At 31.1% G+C, this 27,820-nt stretch overlaps 2 protein-coding genes across 2 annotated transcripts in view; both read right to left on the reverse strand.

The window, feature by feature from the left end:
• Positions 1–27,820, reverse strand: part of LOC128999601 (neural-cadherin-like) — a 330,457-nt gene that overhangs the window by 276,315 nt on the left and 26,322 nt on the right. The gene's annotated exons all lie outside the window — the stretch shown is intronic.
• On the reverse strand, positions 10,769–27,477 carry LOC128999600 (uncharacterized). The gene is made up of 5 exons (XM_054426184.1): positions 27,386–27,477; positions 26,453–26,521; positions 24,242–24,430; positions 22,957–23,055; positions 10,769–10,981 (listed from the first exon to the last, which is right to left on the reverse strand). The coding sequence occupies exons 2-5, from the start codon at positions 26,498–26,500 to the stop codon at positions 10,886–10,888; spliced, it is 432 nt and encodes a 143-aa protein (XP_054282159.1). The 5' UTR covers positions 26,501–26,521; positions 27,386–27,477; the 3' UTR covers positions 10,769–10,885.

Here is a 27,820-nt window from a genome sequence, read left to right on the forward strand (position 1 = left end):
TTCAATGACTTAGATGCCTATTAAAGTAGACCAAATGGAAATGTATTTTTAAAAGTGATTTTTGACGCAACAATATTACTCTTGTCATATTGGTTTTGAAAGTTAAAATATCGTTCTTTTATGTCATTCTTACTTTCTGGTCAGTTCGGGCAAGTTGTAATAAATTAATAAATTTGTCAAAATGATACAACAAGCACACGTCTTTTCAAGCATGTCTAGAAAAGCATTGCTTTATTCGATTAAAGACTTTTTTGTAAAATTGTTGTAGTAAAATTACTTTATTCATTGGTTAAAATATGTACTAACTGTAAGTTTAATAACAAACTCTAAAATATTTATCGTAAACAAGTCAATTTTTCCCAGTAAGTGGTATTACGTCAGCTATTAAGAAAGTATACGATTTTTTTACAGGTGTTATCACTATGGTATTATACTGATATGCCATTAGTTCCGTAAGACTATAGAAATAATTCAGGATGACCCATAACTCAACTAAGCTTGCATGTCAGGAAGCAGTTTTTGTACTGCAACCAATATGTTAGAGCGTTGTATTGAACGCGAAGACATGTGACAGTTTCTGTACAAAACATGTTGCGTCAATCTTGTTTTTGCTTAAACATCATGTTGTGCTACCATTCTTAGTTTGTGTTTTTTAGAAAGCTTCTACGTGACATGGTCTAATTTATTTGATTCAAACTAACATTTGATAAACAATATTCTAAAATCGTTAGTGAATTATAATAATTATGATGTACAAATAAGTTTACTATTACTCATTATGTCGTTGGTTTATTTGTGTTGGTTATACAAAGTAGTTTAATATAGGTTTATTCAGGGGGAGTGAGGTGGTCTAGTGGTTAGAGCGCGGGACGGGTCCCCGAGGTCCCGGGTTCAAATCCCATGCAAATCACCAATGGATTTTATCTAAGTGATAATGCCTGAAGTAATGTGAAATAAAATCCGGCGGGTGGGGTTATTTTATATTCATAAGGATATCTTACTATATGCATGATTCGTCTTACTGTAAATACAATATATGTCTTTATCATGTTAATGTATGTAAATTCTTCCAATTATCAAATACAGCAGGAAATATCCCATGTTGCTGCGAGGTCCAAAATAACCATCTTTTGTTTGAATAATTAATAAAACTATAGAGCGCTTCCTTTTGAAAAATAGCGTCATAAATCATACCGTGCAAATGCTTTACACCCATAACACAAATCATTTTTAATTTGGTTTTATTGTTTGCAATAGTTCAAAAGCTATTAATATAAGTTGTTGATTTTCCTGAAGCTATGAATCGATACCGTAGTACTAAGACCCAAAACAAGTTGTCCTAAAATAGGTCAACATGCCGAAGTAGCTAGGTGTATATAAATAACCCCCCTCCCCCTAAAAATGAAATCACAACAATAGAAAGTGAGAAATATCCAATGATTTATGCTCCTGCTTTCACTTTATAGATGTGGTTTGCAAGTACATCACTTCCACCTGGGTCTTGAAATGGTTACGAATGAGTTTTATTTGCCTTTTCTTCTTAAGCCATTGAAGGGAATGACTTTACATCTTTACATTTAGACTAATTTCGTTAACGTGTTAGATCATACTTTGAACATTAGGTGTCTGACTAATGTTCAAAAATTATTGTAAAATAAATTGTAAATTATTATAAAATTGTACGGTAAATTATTGAGAATACATAGCACCGATTAACCACGGTAAACGTTTTTTTTTTCACATTTATCAGCAGATTAATCATGCAAAAGAAATGTAATGCTATTGCATTACTTAGAAGCTTCCTAACGTAGTTTTGTTCAATGTTTCCTAAATTAATAACAGATGTTTATGAATATCTATATAACTTTCCATAAAAAGAATTTTGAATTAATATTGACTTAAATGTTTATAAAACATTTATCAAAAAGGTTGCTATGGAATTTTTTCATTGTTTGGGAGTCCACCCCGCTAAAAAAGTAAGTTGAAAGAGACAAAAAAAATTTCAGGGTTAGTTACAAAAATCTAAATCCCTCACAATGACAAACACAAGACTATGTATGGTATTCTAGATCGTATGTGAATCATTGATTGCACAATATAGTTTTACTTTGATTTTAGTAACAACTTTAACTTTTAACCAAGTCATAAGGTAAAAATCAGGGAAGGCTAAATAACCACAATTCACAAACGTTTCTAAATTGTTGGGCCCTTTCCACATCGTAAAATGAAACTCACAACGTATGTAGGCCTAACAGATATATTATTTTGTGGCCCATACAGCGTGTGTTCTTTTATGTCCGAAACACAAGAACCTTCTCTGACCCAATCCAGTTTTTAAGGGGTCCTTTTTTATTTTACACCACATTAAATTGTTGCTAAAATTGTATCTAATGTTATAATAGTTTGTTAAAACAGACAGTACTCAATGTAAGGGGTATGCAATAATTTTAACGGTGGTAATTTGTACTTTTTTATTCCCTATATATGGGCGGTTTGAGTAACAATTCAGTATAACAAATGGTTTCTTTTTGGAATGCACTAGTTAGGATGAAAATTTGCATTTAGTTCACCCTCAATATTTTTAAGGGACCTTACCTTTCCTCATTTGGACTGCTTATTAGTTGAGGATTTTTTGTTCAATATATATTACCGTATTCATATTCAAATGGTTTTTTTCTCTATCCTGGTTTATACTGTAATAGATAAGGAATTTCAATTGATAGTATGAATGGTTCTAAACGATTAGTAATGATACACAACACTCAGAATCAGCATATAAGAGTTGTCAAAATACATATTTTTTGAAGTGGAACAGTGAATTTTATAAAATAAATTCGAGTAGAAAAAAAATTAAAATGTCGAGAAAAGTTTTATTGTAATTCACTTATGGAGTGAACGGGGTTTTTGCATTACAATAGTCGAATTTCATTAAATGCATTGCTTGCACGTGTGTTTAGGTTAAGACTCTTTACTCTCTTTACTGAAGCAAAAGTCTACGTCCTGAACATTTCATTAGTAAACTTACCGCTAATTCAGCCCTTTGACGGCACAAAATTCCATATTAATTAATCAAAGACTAGGTTGCCAACTATACCCACCGATTGCACCATATAATTTTCACCAATATATACTGATGATTTAGCAATTATTAATGATTATTTATCTATACAGTTTAGGATATATCTAATTACTTTATACGTCAACAGAGTTTAGATTTTTGGAAAAGTTACATAAGCTTTCGCAAACGCTTCAACTACGCGGATGTCCGTGTTGATATTCGCTCTTCTGAGTTTCAGCTTGCATCTCTTGTGGTGCGCTAAGACATAGTGGACTTCATGCTTCATGCTTTTGTTCGCATATTTCATTAAATTGGTTTGATGTCCTAATGAAATCGATTTTATAGTACCCTCTGGCAAAAGAAAAAGGAAATCGTCAGTTGAAGGCAATACACCACGCCATTCAACCTCCACACTAGATCGTCTTGCCTGGCTTGGAAACCGTGTTGCTCCGGACTGTGACGTGCTCAGCGACAAAATATCTCACATCAAAGATCTCACAGCTTCGAAGCTCTTTACGCCTTGAACCTGCGCGTGCGCATATACTACCAGATGACGGTTGTGGTTCACCAATTCTCTATTTAGTATGTCACTGATGCAGGTAATTTTGGCCGAGCTGTATTATTTTTCGCTTTATTCCTGCATCTGCCCTTTGTTGCAACACATTACTCACAATAATACTCACGTACTTACTTTAATACCTTTTGTTACTATTTGTCAAATTTTATTTATGGAATTGTAAATATTTATTATTGTAATTATCGTTAGTTATTGCATGTTTTTTTTCTCGTTCTAAATGTATAGTTTCAACTCAAAGTAGCTATTTTATTACATTGTATTACATGCATTACTGGATATTTATTGATGTGACATTTTTGCTTTACTTAACATTTAGACTCCACCTTATGATACATTTGTTAGGTTAAACTTAATGCGTTTAATTATAATATAATTTTACAAATTTGCAAATAATAAAGAAATTTTCCATCTAAAAACACAGGACTACCCAGTACGCTTATAATACTACTAAGAGAGGGAAAAGTAAATAAAAAAATCAAATCCAATTATATTTAACTTGAAAAAAGCTAAAATCATGGCTACTCGTTAAATTAATACTTGCCGTGATAAAATTTCCTTTTTAATACATATTTCTTGGTACTGTGTAATGAATATCCAAAGGTACGTTTGTACCATTTGAGTTAATATTTACACGTACCTTTGTTAGTTTGAACGTATCATAACCAAACACAATGTAGAACAAACTTCATTGAATAACTTTCAACGATTGATTAATTTTGTAAAAAATTTTATTTTCTATAAGGTAAAAACATGATACAGTTTGATCATTTGTATTTATTACATTAAATCCTTAGTCTAACACCAATAAACACGTGGATGATATGTTAATTTACTGCATAATTTCTCATGAACAATGAAAATTTTATATAGAAGTTTGCAATTACCAAAACAAATGATATTTTATGAGATTTAATACATTATTTTATAACCAAGATGTCAAAAAATTACAAACTTTTGAGAATTAGATTACGCATATTTTACGATGGATCCGTGATTACGGGAATTTACCTAAACATATTTTCTTAAACATTACTGCTTTCTTCCAGAATACAGTTTGGTTATGATTTTTTTTTATTTTACAGCAATCATTTAAATTTAATTTACAAATGATATTATAATTGATTCTTGGTCCTTGTAAAACTATGTTTATTTCTGGCAAATCAGGCACAAGAAAGGTTTTTGGTGTTAAGTAAACTGACTGAATACAAATCAAACAATTAAATGCGAGATTAATCGTTATCTTTTGCCAAATATTTCCCCAAGATTGTTAGGACTATAAAGTAGAAGCCTAGAACAACTACCTTGAGCAGTGAAGCTCAAATTTAAGTTATTTTTTTAACAGATATGTTGTGCTGAGAGACAACGTTACCGTTTAACAAAGCATTTGCAGTGGGCAATTTATTAAATCTATACAGTTAAACTTATTTTGATATTAGTAACGAATGTGTTCATGATGTTAAGTGCTGACACTAAATATATAAAATAAGTACGAAACAGTTAAAGCCATAAATAGATTATAGGTTTGATCAATTAAAAAAAAAAAAAACTGCAGATTTAAGGATTCAGTTTTAGGTTAAACGGCAAGATTAACCAAAAAATATGTTGTCAGATCCGTTACACAGAAAATTACTACATGTTGTACATGTTGTAAGACGAAAACAAGAGTAACAATCAAAAATATAATATCTTGGCTTAAATAAGTTAGTTAAGTTTTGACTCAAAATATTGTTTACGATTTATCCAACCAAAAGCGTCTTAAGTGGTATTTTAATTGATGTTTTACATATACTTGCTATCAAAGCCTATAAACAAAAAAGTATATGTTTTGTGTTAGTAAAATACACTAAAGCCGAAAACTATAACTCTTTGAGAGTCCAGCCAAAACATAGTAAAGTCGAAACTGTTACAATGGTAAAACCATAGAAAACACGTGAGTGGAGGGTAATTATAAAATCTGTCTTCGATAGCTTACTTCTCTCCTTTAAGCCTTGATGGTAATTTAACACAGACATAGAACCAATCACTAGGAATCCCACTAAAGGTAGAAGGAGTAGAGTAAAGACCCTTGAAACAGGATTGTTGGACGACCTCCAATCCATGTGATGTGTAGATCATTGAATCTCTCTCCCCTAAATCATGTTGAAAGCGAGCAAAACTGTATTGGAAATTTAGTTTTAATTTTTTTTTTACTTTGATGTAGTTATTGTTATTGTGTATTGGATTTTAGCACCCCTAACTTTGTTTTACAGCTGGTTAAACCAAATATATTTTACATAAATAAATGAACATGTACAAGATAGTTCAATATAGTGAATAGACTATTGGTAAACACGTACGAGTAAGTCTCCCGATTCTGTGAAAAATCTAAAACTGCTGACTACTTTCAATGGGTTTTGTTGAAAGTAGTCAGCTTTTCACTGACAATATTAATCAGTACTTACTTGCAAGCGTTTAAGTTAAATGAGTGTCTCCTGCAATACCTGAAAATATGAAGCAAATTAATAATTTAACAAACAAGAGATAAAAATTAAAATATTAATAATTTTTTTTTTTTATAAATATAATTTAACTTCTTTGTTTATGGTGTACTTTCCATTAAAAATGCAAAGACTTATTTAACTTTTGCCTTTTATCTCCAAACTTACTCTTTAGGAGCTACAAGTTTGTAGAATGTACAACACATTCAATTTTTTTCTTATGAGTAACACAGTATAACTAAACGAGTAGCTTTCGAGAAACAATACAAGACATTCTTAAATTGCATTTACATTTGAAAAATAAAAATCATAAAACACAGCGTTCCATAAGAAATATTAAAGTTGTCGGCTATATTGGAAAATGGCGGTCGTATATTATCGAAAATACTTTCTTGGCTCTGAAATAAATACTTATTTCAACATTGATCCATTTATATGCTAATTGACATTTAATTCAAAATTTCATTTCTAGCAATCTATAGGGAGAAATTTTACTATGATTAGAAAACTCTTCGTGCCTATGTATAAAATATATTTCTCGAAATGTCTTTAACTGTTAAGTATGAAAATTAAGAAATAGTATATTACGGATCATCGGATACAAAGCTATACTGCAAATTGACTTTTAATTGTAAAATGCTTTAATCCCAACTAAAGTGATTATAACTAAAGAATTTGTACTATGGTTACAACCAACACTAATATGTAGAACTTGTGTGGCTGGAAACTTAAGCAATATGTTATGGTTGGTCACCACGTGTTCTGCAGACAATCTGCTTACATGCAGCTTTGCCGTTATAATCCATAATATACATACTGCAAATATTGAATCTGTCATTCAACCTTAAATTTTTTTTAGTCCAAACAGTACTTTGTTAACCATTTTAAGAAAATTATGATAATGATAAACATAATTATAATATACAGTATGAATCAGATTGCCGTTCCACTTTCCATTTTATTTGGTCATACAATGCCCTATGAAGGATTTGACAATGTAGACGCATGAAGTAAATTGGTATGTGGCAATCATTTCATAGATCAGACACCCGCTATTCTTGTGTAATTTTATGTATTCGTTAAGATGATTGACACAATGGGTTGCATGCGAACTGAATGTAACGTTACGAATGCACGTTTAAATATCTTGCTGTTGAGTAGATGGGAAATACCGCATCATATTACTGATATCAAAGCTTGATGAGAAATCGATATGTAAACAAGAATGAACTATTTATTTGTTAGTTTTATGCTGTTCCAAATAGATATTGCTATAGGAAATTTTTTTTTGTTGATTATATAGCAATTTAAAATCCAGCCAAATGGACGAGTATTAACAAGTAATATGTGACATATGAGCTTCAGATGTTTCAGAGGACTAAGCTGTAGTAAACCGAATACATATAGAGAGTAGCAGATGTGACTTTTTTATCTCCAATAATTTTCAATTAACTTCTTTTTTTATTGAAATTGAGTAAAACGTAAATTTTAAACATTTGTATCTATATCGTTGTATTAAAACGACATAGCAATGCCCTAATTTAGTCAAGTTGAAATTATTTCTAAAAACAATTACCATTCTCAATAAGGAAAAGTAATCCACTTATCTTCTCGACTGTTTAAGAATACGCGTTAAATGAGCAAAAGAAGGTGGTTTAATGCACGAAAATAAATATTTGTCTACAGCTTTCTAGGAACCACGGCAAAGGGAGAAGGAAAAATTACCCTTTTGGAAAGTGTTTCCCGTGCATAAGGCTTTTGACCATGTGTAACTTAAATGTTTTTATCATAAACTCTTTATAATTAATAGTTTGAGTTTCTTTGAAAGTTTGTCATTCACTGAGTTCTGCTTGAATACCGCTATTAACTGTTTTAAATTTTAGACAAAAAGATATTAACATAAACTTTGCAAATATTTTTTTATTTTGTCAAATACATGAGCAATTGAGTTACAAAAATATTTATTACAGGTAAATTCTTGTTAATTTACTTAAAAAAAGGTGCCCCTAGACTATTCCAGTTTCTAAATAACATTTTCTTAGGGATAATATGTTTTTTTTCATATTCCATCTTTAACGGGAAACATTTACCCCACAATTCCAGAAATAAAACGTTTCACCAAACGAACTTTGTTAAAATGCTTTATTTTTAAACGTAGGCATATTAGTTTTATTATTTATAAATTAATTTAAGGTTTCTATAATGTTTTAGCGTCCTTAAAACCCCTAGCCCTATTTTAATAAAACTAAATTTAAACTAATTTAACTACATGCCTAGTAAAAAGACAACACTACGGGTTTCTTCAATTAGTGTAAATGAAAAATTTTAATTCGTGAATTGAAATACTCTTCATGGTATAATATTTTGTTCAAACAGCTTTAAAGGTAATCATTTAAAGATAATAATGTAATACAAGTGAGACAAAATTATGATGGGTAAACCAGCAAATATCTATACCTACCTATAATAGCTATAGAATTTAATAATCATATAAGCAATACATATTTGATGATTTTAATAAGGTATAATACCTCAAAACATTCTGAGAACTTAACTTTGTGATTAGTTTCAGTTTAGAGTTATTGCCGGACAAAACTCACTTAGGAAGTTTTCCTTTGAAACTTTAATCCACAGGAAGGAATACAAGTTTGGTGGCAAAGTTTTAATGCGATCCACGCCGTACCAGATTATATGAATAATGTTGTAAAAAGTTTCTTACATCAGGTACAGAAGGAAGGTTCCTTAGTCAATTCTCTATCAGGCAAATTGAGGTTCGTCATAATGTTCATCTATAAATCGCTTGTTGCTGTATTAAGAAGTTAGGGGCCTAATTTAATCTTGCACTTTCTTGTCTATACATAGATGTCATAGGTTTGTGCGTCGGACTGATCAAGCAATGATAAATGTGAAAAGTCCAGTACAAAGATGAACTGCACTGATACGTTTGCCAGGAAGGAAACCCCATCAACTCACTAAAAATTCAATCGATTTTACACACTAATTGAATTCAATTAGTGTGTAAAATCCATTTGATTTGAATCCAATATTGCAGGATTACTAACGAGTATTTTTTTAAATAATCAGCATACTTTTTCAATATACCTTTTATCAGGAGTTTTGATAGTCCCACTAATTCGAGGAACCCTTCATTTATATTTTATCTATGTACGCAAGTGCAAACAGTATTTCACAATATTCATAATTTAAAATGACAATCATTTCAAATTTATCCAATTAAAAATATGATTTTACTATTAGATAGTTTTACTTTTAATGGTAGGTTACATATCTATTGCGTTTTACCATATTTTTAGTTTTTTGTGTGTGTTTCTACGTTGATAGCACTTTTTACGTTTTGAAAAGGAACTGTCCAAACCCTCGTCTTGTTACCATCCATGTCGAAGTTTGTGGATAGCATCGGTAATTCATACTTACTTACTTATACTTTTCATTGAAATGACGACAATACAAAGTAGGTATTTTAAGCCAAGGATGAATGGAGATGAGTGTAGGAGTTGCGCGATCTTGTAGCCTTGTTAGTGAATAATGAGAAATGGCATCTGGGTCAAGAAATTATCTAGCTTGGAATAATTGAACCAACGACCTTCAGCTTTGAAAGAGAGCATTATAACCACTGGATATCTAGACAATTGATATACAAAAAGATAAAATTACAAATGAATGCTGAAATAACTGAATTGCTTATGTGCAACATAGTTTATTATTCTTAAATTTGAGCATTAACTGGATGAAAAGAAATGACAAAATCGCTTGTAGTGTAACAGATGGCGAGTAAGTGGATTACGTTTTACCTTGTATCTCTCGAGTGCCGCAGCAAATTTCTCAAGAGAAGAAGGGTAAATAACCTTTTGAAGTGGACCTTCAAAAACACCTTAAAACTAATGTTTTCTTTGAACCCTAGGCAATTTTAAAACATTTCCCCTTCAATGTAGGTATATGATTAAATAGGCAGGAAAATTTCTTAAGTAAAATGTTCTTAAGTAAAGACATAACGATGTATTTAAGTTGGGATTGTGACTTCAAAAGCATAGACATTTTTTGTAATTTGTAAATAGATTTGTTTAATGCTGTTAGCTAATATTTTACCACTTTATAAACTGAACACAATTTCATTGAGGTCCCGCTATGAAATTGTTTATAAGGAAAATCTGTTTCAGATAATGCTAACTCTACAACGTCATTACGGTTTAAAAAAATATATTAGGCATTTAAATAGAATAGAACTAGTTTGTCCTTTGAAACTTAAACAAGATATTAGATACAACAAACAGCACAACAATAGCTAGAAATAAAAGATTCTATCGTACACAAATTCGTGTTTTTATATATATTAATACCAGACATTAATACTAATATAGATACATCTTACTCAAACTCAAAACAAACTATTTTTAAGAAACCTACAACTATCAAATATGGAATAAAATAACTATTTCCCCAAATGTACTACAGGCCCGGGCCTAGGTACTGAGAAATTATCTGAATAAATAGCTGGTTTTTTTAATTGTTTATTATGATTGTAACCACACTTAACTAATTTTTCAAACACCAAGCCTATTAAAATTGTTCATATCATATTGCCATCTTATCCTACGAGTATTACTAACACTTACAAAGGGAAGACAAAACACTGTATTACTTCTGCAAAGATTTATTGTAGAAAGGATTGTCAATGTCAACCACCAAGCAATGATCAACCATACATATTATTGTACATATTTAATTATTTCTCACCAAGGTTTTTTTGCTTTGTTAACATTCAGGTGTAAATAGCTTTTTAGTGTTGGTCCAACTTTGTACGAGATACTTAGCCTCACAGTCCACTTTCTTAGACATTGTTTCCACCTTCTGGAACATAGAACAAAAATAAGTTGTGCTATTTTGGTTAAAATCTAAATATTTTATTCTTTTATTTTTACTAAATTACCCATTTTCTCCACACTTTGGTTCTGTTTGTTAGTTATACTCGTATTAAGTAGTACGAGTATGAAGGGTATATAAATGGTTTATATCAACCAAATTTACTGAAAATTATGACTTTCAAAATCGAAACCACCTATACGACTTTGGATTATTATGAGGAAAAGTTGTAATGCAATTCTGTTGCTATATATTTTACATGGTCTCATTGTAAATTAAACAAAAATATCACAATGTCATCAATTATGGCCCGTTGTGTAAGACGTAATTCAGTTGTTGGTGACGGTTAAAAAAACTCACGTTTTAAAATATTAAGTAATTCAATTTTGATAATATCTAAAAGTTCATAATTGTGAATAGAAACATGGTTGTGACTCTCAAACATGTTTAAAGAATCAACTTTTTAATGTAAATTCAACCATACTTTGAAGACAACAATTTCTCGTACTTTGGTGTTGCATAAATTCACTTATACATACTTAAATAACTTTCTAAACAAAGCTGTGTATTCTAAGTATATACAGTAATGTAAATTGCATTATTTTTATGGTAGTTTTACTAGTAGTGGCGAACTACCGGTTTAAAGTCACTTTAGGCGTTTTTTCCCATAAGAATAACATGGGGATCATTTTTTGGCCACCAAAACCAAAAATCCTGATCTTTGCTCACATATCCCTATAAAATTGTCAAACCTTATTTCTTACTTATTTCCCATAAATATATTCGATATTAAGCTAAAAAAGCTATTTCTTATATTTATTGACCCTTACAAGTGTAAATGTAGAGTAGTGGTGAACCCACAATATGACCTCACTTTAGGCACGTTTTCCCCATAAGAATAACATGGTGAGCTTTTTTTGACCACTTTTTTAAAAATCCAGCTCTTGACCAATACAAGCCTATATAAATGTTCAATACCATTGTATAACTTCATTACTATTTCAAATCCACATCCATTCACATGTATATTCTCAAAATCGATCGAGGTTTGTACGCGAACTCGTGCGCGCTCCCGGCTCATGACGTGCTCCCTTGGACATCCTTAGTGGAAATCCATGAGTTCTGGCTACTTGGGAACCCAAGCCATTTGACATATAATAAATCACCTTTTCTCCTAATAACCTTTTCTATCAAATACATGTCTTTATATTTGGTCTTTAACAATTCCTCTGTATAGAAGCCTCCCCTGATTATATTACCATTTTCATCTTTCAAGATATAAGTCACAGGCTTTGTATTCTTTACTTCTGCTATTGTAAATAGCTCCCCTGTCCAATTCGGGGTATATCCTTTACTAAAAACATGTTTATACTTGGAAATTCTCACACTATCACCTACCTTATATCTTGGCTTTTTAACTTGCACTACTTTAGAAGTCAACCTCTCATGAACATATTTACTGTTCTTAATATTCACTTGGTTAGGCTTCATTCCTATAGATCTATGCACCTTATTATTATATTTTCGAATTAACTTTGGAAGTAAATCCAACCATTTATAACTCCCCTGAGCACTAAATTCCCTATATAACCAATTCTTTAAAGTTCTCTGAAACCTCTCCACAATTGCAGCCTTAGTTGTAGAAAATGTGTGATAGTGATTAATATTTAATTGTTTCATTAGTTTGCTAAAATATTGATTAAAAAATTCTTTTCCATTGTCAGATTGAATGTTTTTAACCCCCTTTGGTAGAATGGTTTTAATGGCTTCTGTAACCACCAGCCCTGTCTTATTCTTTAGCGGAGCAGCATAAGCTTTTTTAGAAAATGTATCTATTAAAGTTAAAATATATTTATTGCCAGAATTCTCTCTAGCATAGTTTTGCATATCAATTAAATCTATTTGTACAGTTTCGTTTATACCTAATACTTTAAAAGACCTTCTAATGAAATTCTTTCTTGCAGGCTTATGAAGTTCGTATGCAATTTCATTCATTTTTTATAACATCATTCTTTCCTTGTACTGTAAATATATTACCATTAGCCCCAATCAATAGATTATCTTCCATTCTTTTAAATACATAGTTTTCTGGTATATATGGTCTATTATCTATATACTTAAATCCGCTCAAAGATGTAGGGTCGGCAACTAATAAATCAGGATTGTATTCCATCAAATTAAATTTTCTTCCTGCATATACAAATTTTGATCCATCATAATACATAGCTTGTGACATCAAACAAATATCATCTAAATATTCCCCCATCGGTAGATTTCTTATATATTGTTTTTTGGCATCCCAACATTTTTCTTTTTTATCAAAAGTTATAGTCTGTTCTTTTGTAACACAGTCAGTGTCATCAATGGCAGGTTTAACACATACTAACCTTTTATTATTAAAATCCCAATAGCCTGCTTCCATTTTTGGAACTTGTGAAACATTCACAGCATCCTTACTATCTGTACCTTCTATCAAATTGCTAAGTTTCTGTTTCTTAGCATTCCAAACACCATTCTCTGATTCTAAAAATTCATAATTATTATCGTCTTGTACAAATTTACCATCTTCTTTTCGTATTAAAGTCTGTTGTAAAGTGGGCACATCATTTAAACTTTCACCCTTTTCTACATTAGTAATTTTCCGTTTCTTAGCATTCCAAACACCATTTTCTGATTCTAAAAATTCAAAATTATTATTGTCTTGTACAAATTTGCCATCTTTACGTATTAAAGTCTGTTGTAAAGTGGGCACATCATCTAAACTTTCACCCTTTTCCACATTAGTAATTTTCTGTTTTTTAGCATTCCAATTTTTATTCTTAGATTCTAAAAACTCATATTTAGTTTTACCTTGTAAAAATACATCACCTTTTCTAGTTAATGTCTGACCCAAAGTTGATACATCATCTACAAACTCCCCATCTTTAACATTACCAATTTTACGGTTTAAACAATTCCAACTATCGTCTTGTAAATTTAAAGTAGGTTCATTACTAGCCCTGGGTTCTGTAGGCTTATTATATGGATTATATAAACGATAAAATTTATCTATAAACATATTTTTATTTAATAAATAATTCCACTTTCTCTTAATTCCTCAATAATGGAATCTATTTCATTATCCACTCCTGAGTTACCGGCTTCGCGACTTAGCCAAAGAAGTCTTAACCTATCTACAAGCTCATTAGGATCATCCCAATAAATATAGTCTATTTTATTACCAGTCACTTGTCTCAAACCTTCACCAACAGATTTAAAAAGAGGTTTAATTATATTAAGATATTTAGTATGTCTATTACTTGAAATTGGTGCACCATCTTTATAACTCTTTAAATGTCCATTTGTGGCTTCCAAAATCTCTTTATAATTTTGCAAATCAACCTGAGTATAATCCTCAGGTTCTTTTAAAGTTAACAACTGCCACAAGCCTTTTGTCCCCTTGTAGGTTTTATTTGCAACTGTGACATCATCATTGGCAATATCAACTTCCTTATTTCCAATAAAAAATTTATTTGCTTCTCGTCTAATACCATATGTAGTGTCTGTCATACTACTTTTACTGAGGTAATTTCCTAAATAGTCTGATGCTAAAAGACCAAAATCTAATTTCTGTGGAGTGGATTGCTGTAATGGTTGTAATGGTTGTAATCTTGGTATCATTGATATTCTAGATGGAGTCATTGGGAGTATCTCCATTTGAGGCCTCTCTGTTTTGCCAATAGCTGTGATTTTTTTTAATTCTTGTAATGGCTCTATTAAAGGTTGGAATGTTTGGAACCTCTCTTCAGCCTCTAGAAACTTGCCACGTTTTAAAGCTCTATATTTCTCTCGTATTTGATTTGCAGAGTCAACCAATTCTTGTTGAATGTTTTTCATCTTTTATTTACATTTTATTTATCTCATTTGACAAAGGATTGTACTCAAACACTTTATCATGTATTATCAAACAATATGCAGATGTATTTGCTGGTACATTTTCTGCAGTTTCAATCTCTAATTTAATATCAACAATTCCTTCCTTCACAGTTTCGTTCTGTCTAGAACAGTCTATTACAATTAGTGGATATTTCTTCATAAACTCAGCCCTACTAATCATAGGATCTGGGATAGTATTATAGTAAGTCTCTCTAAACCTCATAAACATCTCATAAGCTTTAGAGACATCTCCATTTTCAAAGTCGAGATTTAAATCACTATAAGGATAATATTCAGAGTTTAGAAATACTTTGAGATTTTTTAATTTACAGTGATCAAATTCATCAGTTCTTTTTCGTGCACTATTATCCCTAGCTGTTTGGAAACCAAATATAATATACCTAGGCTTCTCTAAACTTGAAGATGTCTTTACTGACCATGTATGTCTTGTGGTATTGGGATATGATGGAAGTTCATGCAGCTCTAAACTTCTAAATGCAATTTGCAAATTTTTATTTTGCAATAACATCTTTTGTAATTGTAACTTCTCTCCATCTGATGGTATCACATGTGGCATTACCCATTGAATTGAGTTAAGTGTAATTTTGGGAATCGTATCAGCAGTGCCACTGGCTGGAGCACTAGTGGTTGTTAATATACAATTCAAATCATTTTTGGATCTTTTCAACACCAATTCTTGTTTGACATTTACTAATACCTTATTAAAATCCTCGAATACACCCATTAACAACTCTAATGGCAAACAAGTACTGAACTTGCCACCTTTATGGAACTCTTTTAAATTCGTGTCAGAATCAAATGCTACATTTGACAATTTAGTAGTTTTATTGTAAGAGCTCAATATTTTCATAAGACTAGAAATTCCTGGGTTTCTTACAATGTCTATTTCTTTACCTGCAACTTCGTATCTAATTTCATCAAATAAGAACGCAAATGCAATATTTATAAAATGACCTTTATCATGATTTTCAATTTCTCCCTTAATATACAGATAACTCCTACATGGGAGAGTTAGCAAATCTTGATTATTAATACATATTCGAATTTCATCAGAATTATTTATTGCCAAAGTGTTGTGGGGAACATAGGAGTGATTTGTAATTTTAACCACACTATCGTCGAATTGGGATTTCCCTGTAACGTCTAGAAAATCTTCCATTTTTATTAATAGAAAATTTTAACTTTAGTCCTATTGACTTTAGGAACCTAGCATTTTGTACACTTATAGATAAATTCTTATAAATTCTCATATCTTTTTTATATGACAAGTAATTGTAGTTTCTTCTCCGTTAAAGTCAATTGCCTTGTCATGCTGATCGGCAAATGTAATACTGACAACATCTAAACTTCTCTTATTTACAGGAAAATATATAATATTTCTTGGAACTTCAATAATTTTGTAGCCAGGAGGAGCTTCTGGATAAAAGCTATGTATGGTGTGTGATTTGTTGCCGTTTAAATAGGACCCGTTTGCAATATTACATTTTACTCTAATCACATTTACATTATTAATGTTTATTTTATTTGTAGATTCAAACTGAACACCAGGAGTAGAAATACCTTTAAATCCCAATAAAACAGACCCTAAACATGGTTTTGTAAAATCAAACACGTGGCTAGAAAGTAATGTCGCTTTCATAGTTTTATTATTAGCTGTAAGGAAAAAGTCTGGGATTTGCTTTTGAATTTCCTTTGCAAGCTCAACCACCTCATATGTTCCTTCAGAAATTTCTATTGTAACTGGAGCATTGTGATCATAATAGAAAACATCATCACCTTCTCCAATGGTTAATTTGTTGCCTTTAAGTTGATTTAATTTTGGAATAAGCCCTTTGAATAAAAGTTTGGATTTAGTATTAATTAATGCGTCTCCATTTTTATCTATTATAACTTTAAGTTTACCATCTAATAACTGGTTTAAATCATCAACTAAGATCTCTCCTTTTGGTAATGTAATTTTCTCTACTTTGTAATATGTTAAAGTATTTAGTGGTTTTTTAACATTAAATATAGAATTATAACTTTGAAAATCTACCAATCCAATTACATAATCATCATTTAATTCTATGGGAGGAAAGAACACTGACTTTAGCTCTGACTCTGTACCCGAAAATGTTATAGTAAATGAATCCATTTTTATAAAGAAATATTTTTTATGAATGATAAACATAAAATTCCACAAATAGAACTATTTAAATCTTGTATTTGATCGGTTGTATAGAATATTTTATATCCCTCAAAATATTTAATTACTTCTTTTGGAGGTTGGATTCCAAATGGGTCAAAATAAATTACAATGTCTTTATTTTTACGATATGCTGTCCAATGTGTGCCAGATGAGCTATCTAAATTAACTATTCCGCACTCTTTTACTCTTGGTGTTAGATTTTTTAGCTTGTTTTTTAGGTACACTCCCCGGAAGTGAGGCACGTCTTTTGCGGCCTCTAACAGCTGGTAGTTGTCCATATTTTTTATTAAATTTTAATCCCATTCCCATTTTTGCTTTTGCCTTCATCAAATTTGTCACTGCATAAGCAGCAGCTTTTTCAGCGAGATTTGCATCATTGGCTGTAACTCTAGTCCAAGCTAAGTCTGCTAATCTCATGTCTGCTTTGTTCCGAGCAGCAGTATCAGGATTATTCATGTAGAATATGTCATGCTCTTTACAATAAGAGTCTAGTTTATTTTTTGGAGGTACATTTTTGGCTAGATTCTCACGTATATTCGTTCCAGGTCCACAGTACCGATATGATGGTATGTGAAGTGGGAATGGAAGGTTATTTATAAGAGTATTCAATAACCCTCGACCCCTGTAAGGCTTTAGGAATAAACCTTTGCCCTTTTTACATGTTTTCTTATTATTTTTTACCATTTTTATTATATAAAAAATGTCTTTTATTCAACAAAAACACAAATTTAAAATAGTACGTACTAAGGAAAATATACCAAAGAAGTTGGGTCTATTTCCTACCAATATTCGATGTGTTATTTGTGGCCCAAGTGGAAGTGGGAAGACGGTTGTAATTTATAACTTAATTGTAAGAAAGGAAGGATTAAAATTTACAAACCTATATTTAATATCAAAATCTTTAGAACAAGAAAAATATAAAAAAATAATTGAAATATTTAGTTTGTGTGACGAAGTGAAATTACACACGTTTACTGACTGTGAAATCACACCAAATGATGTAAAATCACAGTCAGTTGTTGTATTTGATGATATCAATAGTCCAAATATTACACAATTTTTCTCAATGGGTCGACATAAAAATATTAACAGTTTTTACTTGTGTCAATCTTACAGCAAAGTACACAAACATTTACGTGATAATGTAAATTTCCTAATATTATTTAAACAAGATGATTTGAATTTAAAACATGTATATAACAATCATGTTGGTAATGATTTTTCATTTAACCAATTTAGAAATCTCTGTCATCAATGTTGGGATAAAACTAAATATGGCTTTTTTGTAATAGACAAAGAAAGGTTAAAGAATAATGGCAAATATAGATTTATGTTTGATCAATTTTATAATGACCAAGTGCAAGAGTATTGATACCATCTTCCAGAATAAACCTCTTGTCATCGTCAAACGATAGTACTTTCTTGTTCATAGTTAAGGTTTGAAGATGATGATTTGTAGATTTAATTCTTGTCACATTCTCATAGTAATCTTGCCCAGTTGCAAGACAGTTCAAATAATGTTGATGTCTAAGGAGATGTTTAACTGTAGCACCATCAGCTCCTTTAGCTTTCTTCACCTCTAAAGCTTGTTTGTCTTCTTCATATAACCATTTTAGAGGAATATAAGAATATAACTTTGGTCTTAAACCACAATATTCATACATAATATGACCATCTAATTCGTCTTTAAACTTGCCAGTGACTTTTTTATTTTTATCAGAGTATAAGAAATGGTCTTTACTATATCCAGAGGTATCAAAAAAGTGCAAGTCACATTCTATTTCCTTGTAAAAGTCCTGTGTAACTATAGAATACATTAAAGAATCTGTATCTGTCATAAGAAATCTTTTGTTCTTAAATTTTGACATATAATTATAGTGGAAATCATACATTATTACTTTACTGATATCCAAAATTGTCATTCCTAAATATATAGGTTTATTAAACTTTACAACTAATTTATTTAAATGTATAGCATGTAAATTGTTATCGAACTTTTTGCTACAGTCAAACCTTGGATTAGTGACATATTTTGTTAATAGTGACTCATCCTTGAGATAAATGTCACGAAACTTTCGTTGATTCATAATTGTTCGACCAAAGAGACTATTATTTAACAATTTGTAAAAGTCTTTTTCGAAATCATTTTTAGCCCATTTTCGTTTTTCAATATTAAAATTAATATAGGGCGCAAGCCATTTAGACTGTCTAAATTTTAAAATTCTGTGGTGTTTTGTAACAATCAAACCCAATTCCTCATATTTTTGTAATGCTTTGTAATGTAAAATATATTTAGTTTTGTCATTTAAATTAGGTATTAATTTGCCATTCATTTTCTCTGGTGCTAATGGATAGTCATTATGTAAATCATGTAAGCTTTTATCATATTTTAAATCAACTTCTAAAATGTATCCAAACTCATCATTTTGATTATATTTGTAGTCTATCTCATTTGTCCAACGAAATCCATCCACGGGCAGTGGCTCGCACATTGCTGTAGAGTATAGTGAGTTACAGTCTAAATATATTAAATAGACACTCTCTTGATTGGGGTCATAGTGTTCACCCATATATCTATTATTGGCTTTAGCGTAACGTGTGGAAATCATACTGACTCCTCCTCTAATCGCACTTTCTATAAACAAATGCATGTCAATATCTTGAAATAGTTGTAATTTTATACCAGTCATTCTAAGACAGGCCTCCCATGTTAATCCAGGAAGTGAATACATATGTACGGGGTCCAGTTTGTAATCCTTTAAACACAGGTCTCTAAATGTCTCAAACACATCAGCCAGTAGCAATACATCTGTTTTAAGATATAAATCATGATATTCTTGTAAATTATTTATATTAAAATGGGTCCAGACATTTTTAGCATGTTCGTATTCATTGGAAGATATATGTTCTTTAGTTAGAGTGCTATAGAATGATTCAATTGGGGGTAGAGACTCTGCAAACTTATCTGGTCCCGTCATGTATTCATAGGGAAATACGCCTTTACGTTGTAGTAGTGGATTGTCTATGAATCTAAAAGTATTTAAATTGGAAGCTAATTTATACAATGGAAGGGACAGAAAGTTGTATGAATCTAAAAATACTAAATCATCAACTGAGAATGAAATATACTTTTCCATATCCTTGGCTATGCAATTTAATTTACGATTAAACTTTCCCAAGTGTTGCATTATTAAATGACCATCATAATTTTTTAAGTTATGGAAAAATACTGGGATTTTCTTTGTTACTTTATAGTTTAAATTACAATCATTGTGGGCAGCTCCACGGTATTGACCAGATGAATGACAATGATCTCTCACCCTATCAAAATATAGGGGCTTTTCACAAATATGACAATGCGATGAGTTTTGGAAACATGCCTCTTGTTCAGGAGTCATTACAAGGGGAATATATATCGCCATTTGATTTTTAATATAATCGTAAGTCTGAAATAATCTTTCAAAAAACACATCCATAACATTTGCACCACTATATAACTCTTCAGAAATAATTGTAGAATCTTTTACCACAACAAATGCAAATCCCGATGGAGTATGCTTGTTAGAGTTTATAAAGCATTCAAAATCTGCATAAATCACAAATGGAGCTTTAAGTTGATATTTATAGTTTTTAAATTGTAATGTATCTTGTTTAGACATTTCCACTCGTTGAGCATCAAAATTTTTACAATATGTTATGTGACGTTCTAATATATCATTAGTGTAAAAATGTTGTAAACACAACTTACAAAAATGCTTCTTATGGTCATCTTTTGTAGAGTGGAACATTAACTTATCAAAATCACGAATTAAACAGTAATGTGATTTACGACCATCTTGTAATAACAATAGATCTACATGAGTATCACTATTTGGTTTGGTTGTTCTTAATGGATATATGAATTTCTGGTCTTCAACCCCAAATACATTAACACTTATATTATTTTGTCTTTCAAATTGATCTATATCAGATATTTTTACGGGATACTTTATGTTTGTCATATTTAACTGACTTTCATGGGGTAGATAATGAGAGACCCTTTCAGCATTTTCATTGATACAATTCCTTGGATGTAAAGCTGCTAAAATTGACCAAAGGAAGCATTTATTATCAGCATTTTTTATATTTAAAACTGCATGTTTCGATTGAATAGTTTTTGGTGTGGGAATATATGACTTTGGAGTTAAGGGCTTATACTTGTAAACGTGCAACTGCCAATACTTAGTATAGTCATATATCCATCCACTACCTTGGGCTTGGTATTTGTGTATAGAAGCATCAATCTTTAAAAGTGCATTTTCAATTTGAGACTTTAAATCTCTCTTCTCAATAGTTAAGGTAGTAAGGCTTCTAAAATCTGCAATACATTCTTTTTCATTAACTAATTTTCCATTTTGATCCATTGAATATTTTATAAATTTGATTCTCCTAACTAAAGTCCATTTTATTGGCAGAGGACAAGACTTCAGAGTACTTTCAAGGTCAGCTCTAATCGATTCACCAACAAATTTTATCATTGTGTATGGACATTTCATGCAAGAATTGGCGTGTCTTTTAAAATGTCCAACAACATTTCTTTTACAAAAATTACAACTCTTGTGTCTTTGTAATATATGCGACTTTAGAGCCACATTATTATCACAGATTAAATTGCAAACCTTGCACAGTTTCACCTTCATTTGATGAATTACCTTGTAGTGGCGAATCAGGTTACTTTTGGTGGAGAGCGACACGGAGCAGTGTTGACAGGTGGGCCTCATGGTCCAGAATGAAATATCACCCGAATGTCACTTCTATTTATAAACTTTTCGAAAATTTCAAAAATTTTTAACCAGAAATTGTGAAATTTTCAAAATTTTTAGCTAGAAATTAAAAAACTTTTAAATAATTTAACTAGAAATTATTTCAACGGGAGGTCACCCACCCAAGGCTTAATCAAGAGCTACCACTAGAGACGAGAAAACCGACCATGAGTCGGGAGCGAGAAGCCTGACCATAAGTCGGGAGCATGCATACATCATGAGCCGGGAGCGCGCCCGAGTTCGCGTACAAACCTCGATCGATTTTGAGAATATACATGTGAATGGATGTGGAATAGTAATGGAGTTGTACAATGGTATTGAACATTTATATAGGCTTGTATAGGCCAAGAGCTGGATTTTTAAAAAAGTGGTCAAAAAAAGCTCACCATGTTATTCTTATGGGGAAAACGTGCCTAAAGTGAGGTCATATTGTGGGTTCACCACTACTCTACATTTACACTTGTAAGGGTCAATAAATATAAGAAATAGCTTTTTTAGCTTAATATCGAATATATTTATGGGAAATAAGTAAGAAATAAGGTTTGACAATTTTATAGGGATATGTGAGCAAAGATCAGGATTTTTGGTTTTGGTGGCCAAAAAATGATCCCCATGTTATTCTTATGGGAAAAAACGCCTAAAGTGACTTTAAACCGGTAGTTCGCCACTACTTTTACTTTTAACAGTTTTCATTTGAAGTGCATAGGGAATAATTAGTTGGTTTCAAGATACGAAACCAATGTAAATCTTGTACATGCCAAAATCGAATGATACATTTAAAAAGTAACTTTAAACCGTTTTCTCCATTAAGTGATCCCTTGACGAGATGGTTAGTTACTATTTGCGTGTTAATATAAAATTGATTCATATGGATTTTTAATAGGTTAACCTAAATACTTATCACGTAACATCAAACTAAATTGTAGTTCAAACTGTATTGAGTATATGCAGTACAAAAAAAATACAAAACTGTTACTATGAAGGGTTTTAAAGTTGACGTTTTACATTACCGTTGTATTTAAGTTGACAACGTTTACCTGTTTGTCACCACCGTCATTTGACATTGAGCCATCTTTACACGTAGAGGTGTAATTCTCCTGGGTCCAAACATAATGGTACATTACTCCCGCGACAACCTAAAAACAGTTCATGAACAATATTTTAACAAAATTATGGTTTCTCAGACAAAGTATTACTTTTTCCTACAGTTACCTAACAATTTACTCGTTCTCTCACTGATTTGAGAAAGCAAAGTGGCCAATTCGCTCATTAGTGAGACAATGTTAACATTGTCTCACTCTAATTACTTTGTCTCAACCACTCAGATTTGCAACGTGAAGGCACGAAATAGTGAGCGCGTAACATGCAGACAAGGTCGTATGCGCGCGAAATACGTTGGCAGCACTGGCTGTAAATCAGCTGGTCAGCTGTATTGTACTGTTGTTGTATCATTAAATGTAATATTAAAAGTTTACTTCTGTGTAAAAATATGTCACGTTTCTTTATCAATTTATTTGTTTTATGGTAACTGTAAGAAAACTATAATGTGCAACTCGAGTGCAAAGTGCAATTGCCTCACTCGAGAAACCATTCCAGTAAGTATTCCTCTCGAGTGAGTCAATTTACTCCCTTTGCTCACTAGTTACACAAATAACTAGAGTAAACTATTATTTAACTTATTTACATCCCTTTTTCAACCTTCCTGCTCAACCGAGATTTACGATTGAGTTATAAAGCCGATGATCTAGTGGATAGACGAATAGTAACTGAAAAGACCCTTTCTTATGGCTCCGACCCCTCAGCGTTTGATTTTTTAGATTTTGCTTTCAAAGATGTAGTGATGCTAACTAGTCTTCGCTATAATGGTTTGAATATAAATTTAAAAGTTATCATCTGTTCTTTCGTTTCGATACCAAGAGACAAACAGTTAATGAACAACATTGACAATCAATCACCATTCAATCTGTTTCTTGTGTAAAAAGACCTACTAATTGTTATTTTCTAAATAATGGCTGGTCTATTTTAAAAGGTAAGGCCTTAGAAGAGTTAGATGGGCTGGACATGTTTTACGAAGAGAGGAGCAAAATAAGTTAAAATTAGTTTTACTAAGAAATCCCGAAGGAAGACGACCGAGAGGAAGGCCAAAACTAAAATGGTGGAGCCAAGTAAAGAAAGACATGGAGCAACTAGGAGCAACTGAGGAGGATGCAGAGGATAGAGCAAGATGGAGAGGCTTTGTTGGTGCGGCCAAATATCTTCTTAGATATACATGGCCCTGAGAGTAAGTAATTAATTACGTAAGTAAGGCATTCCTTTTTATACCTGTTGATAAATTTTGAGGTCAGGAAGACTAACTTTAACAACACACGCCTCTCGGTTGGTGTCAAATTTAGCCTCCAAGTGTTTCATCAGTAGTTTTCTGCCTTCTTCGACATCTGCGATGTTTTCAGTCTGGTCTATGAGTGTGAGTCCTCCAACTAAATGTTCATTGTTTTCAGGGTCAGCCATAATCTGAAATATTCATAATTTCTTATAAATATTTAATTATGGCATCATAATTTAAATACCTAAAGATTTGATTCATCTAAAGACACATATTTGTTTCATACTAGTCCAACAGTATAATTACGTAGTTTTAAAGACTTATTTTACATTGATTTAGACTAAAAACTAGTTATATATAAATATATGATTCATTAGAGCGACTAATGAAAATGACGTGTATGTTCAAATGTCCTAATACTGTAGCTGCTACTAAAGTATATTTCATAGACAAAACAAAACTAAAAAATTTTAATGTAATTTACAAAGGAGATTTGATAAACATATTTATACTAATACTAGTGGCTTGTAGGGACATAAGTCCCTAAAAATCTCAATAATTTAAAAAAAATATTCTAATATTTAAACAAACTCAGAAATATATTATATATGTGTCAGAATAGATATCCCTGCACACTATACCTTTTGTGTAGAAAACCATTTGTTGTTTGTCTTTGTTTGCTTTTGTTGATGTTATTTTCAATAAATAATTTGAATCACTCCATAAGTTTAACTCTGCTAAAGGCAGCAAAGATATAATTGTTTGTGAATAAATACTGGTTTATTAGGGTAGCTTTGGTCTTGTGGTTAATGGTGAAAAAAAGCCTTCCCTAATTGGATTTTTGGAAATTGTCTTCGTCAAATATGAAAAAGCAAATAAAGGAGTGTTGAGGTAAGCTTGGTAAAAGCCGCCAAATTAGAATCCCTGACCAGTTAATATTTCTAAGTTTATACTCCTTTTGTTAAGGTTTAAGAAAATTAGTGTAAAGTAAAGGCATCCAATTGACCAAACTCAATCCTAGATTTTTTTTCTTATAAAAAAACTGCAATTAGTGTAAGTTTATGTGGTGGTATTCCTTAAAGATGCGATTGACTTTACATATTCTATCAAAATAGGCCTAACCATCGGCTGATTCCTAACTCTTTTGTGACCGGTTAGGGTTCCATTACCCAGTTATCGAAACCAATCACGAAATTACTTTTCATCAGCATTAACATGAATATTTTTGGTTTGTTTAAGCAACGTAAAGAAACGGAAACTGCCTCTAAGTTTTACTGTTATATTTGGATGCTCCGTTTACTATTATATACCATACATGCTAGGCTATATTACTGAAACCTTTTTTGTTTAGAGCAACAGACAGTACCTGTTTAAAATCTCCAGACAATATTGTTTTTCCGCCCAATGGAACTTGCCATAGTACTTACTTAACTAACAAATATATTTCCTGTACGAACCTATTCCATCTTTATTCCCAGGTTATTTTCTAAGAGTGGCCGTTGAGGTTATTCCACTTCATACAAAATATTGACAATAAATCTCAAATTTAAAATGTTGTTAGTAATTTACAAAGAAAGTGTAGAATAAATCTTGAACATATGTTATAAAATAAAAACAAATAAGAAGTTTTCCATTTAATCTTGAATCGTTAATTATATAGTCAATGTGGTTATTTCATGTTAAACGTTAAAAATACACAAATTTGAAAAGTTTCACAGTAAAATAATTGATTTCAACATTCTATAACGTAACTAAAAAGTCTTAATTAATATAGGTAACGTTATCCCTGGTTTTATATAGTTTTATATAGTACATTGCAGAATTGACTGGCAAATAAGTAATCCAAATGTTAACGTTGCGTACTGGCTTGATGATAAATCACGATCAGCTGTATTGAAGTAAACAAAAATCAGCAGTAAAAATTTTGTCTTACAGAATTATATATAAGGATCATTGTACAAAAGAAATACAAACGTTTTTTGTAGATAACTCTTGTGATTTTCTCTTAACACTGAAGTCTTTAAAGGTAACTGAGATTGTGTATGTTTTGCTATAAAAATTACAGAATATGAGGTTATAATGTATAAATCAATTTTAACAATTGATAAGACAATTAACATCAAACGAACCTCAAAATTAATCTTATTTCATTTTTATCGACTAATAAAAGACCCGAGAAAGGTGACGTGCAATAAATATTAAACACTCACCATTGTGAGGCAGATGAGAAGAGCTCCAATGGTAAAAACTTGTTTCATTGTTATAATAATGTTTCGATCCTGTAAAATGGTACACAGCTTTAAATTTGTAGCAAGAGCTTTAAGTTACACATAACTGAATTAAAGCGTGTGGGATCAAAACTAAAAGAATCACATCACCTTAATGCGTTTACTGCATTTTTAGTTACTTGAATAACAAAGGATATCTTGGTTTTTGGCAAATCTTCTGGAAAACCCTTAGTTTTTTTTTACATTTATTTGTATGAATCCAAAGCCACTTTATGAATATTTATGCATTTGATTTAAATGTTAAGTACATTGTTACGTATATCCTTATCTTATATTCTTCTTTAGATTTCCCTGCAATAAACCATGATTAATCTAATATTGTGAAAATATTTACAACTATAAGATATTACTGCATACAAACTTTAAAATAATGTTATAAACACATAATACATTAAGGCTATTAGAATTTCAGTAGTCCAACACACAGCAGTAAAATAAAATTTTATCAATCTTGATTACAAATTATTAATTATACATAGCATGCAGATGAAAGTAGGTCCAATCAAAGTTTTTATAGCTTTTGACATATAACTCAGACTGTCTTAAACCAAGCCATACAATAGTAAATTATACAATGACTCACAACAGTAGGTTAATGAAATGCTATTAATAACAATTTTAAAATTAAACAAAAATGATGAAACCCTTTGTGTGGTTCATAACATATGCGTTATGAAAGCATTTCAATCAGATAACTTCTTGCAGCGTTTAGGAAACACTGTACCTTGATCTAATTATTGTAGCATATTATGAATTTAGCCTACTAAACAAATATGTATTTATTCTACAGTAAATCAGGTTAGTTATAAAATGTAACCTGAATAAGCCAATCACCACTAAAAAATATACACTTACCGAGAAAAGAACGAAGTAGCTGCAACAGTCTCCTCTATAAGAATGAGAATCAAGAATTCACAGTTCGCAGAAGTTACTTGGCATTCGATCAGCTGATGCTCGAGTCATTATCAGCTGTCAACATTCGTCAACACTCACTAGAGATAACAAAGACCAATATTGGACATCACATCGTGACGAATGTTTTCCACAGTTATGTTTATCGTTGGTTCAGATAACTAAATCAAATACAAGAGTTCATAGAAAATAAATAAGTTTATTTTTAAAAGAAGTGTTGAAATTCTATTGTATTTTTAAGAACATTGTGATATAAATGTGATATTATTGAAACCCAATCCCCTATAGCAGTTCAACGACCTTCCATTTATGTGGGAAGGTTAACAGACAAATTGTAGAGTTTGGGGGAGTGAAAATCCCAGGATCAAGGATGAAAAT

Source organism: Macrosteles quadrilineatus, unplaced genomic scaffold (assembly GCF_028750875.1).
Source record: "Macrosteles quadrilineatus isolate MER2022 unplaced genomic scaffold, UCM_ALF_1.0 Scaffold_8__2_contigs__length_117827958, whole genome shotgun sequence".
Classification (NCBI taxonomy): Eukaryota; Metazoa; Arthropoda; class Insecta; order Hemiptera; family Cicadellidae; genus Macrosteles; species Macrosteles quadrilineatus.

Excerpts from the sequence above, each read along its gene's own strand:
- LOC128999600 (XM_054426184.1), bottom strand. The coding sequence starts at position 26,500 with ATGAAACAAGTTTTTACCATTGGAGCTCTTCTCATCTGCCTCACAATG. Across the intron at positions 24,431-26,452 it reads TTCTCATCTGCCTCACAATG|ATTATGGCTGACCCTGAAAA; the intron begins GTGAGTGTTTAA and ends TGAATATTTCAG. Across the intron at positions 10,982-22,956 it reads ATGACGGTGGTGACAAACAG|AAGGTGGAAACAATGTCTAA; the intron begins GTAAACGTTGTC and ends TCTATGTTCCAG.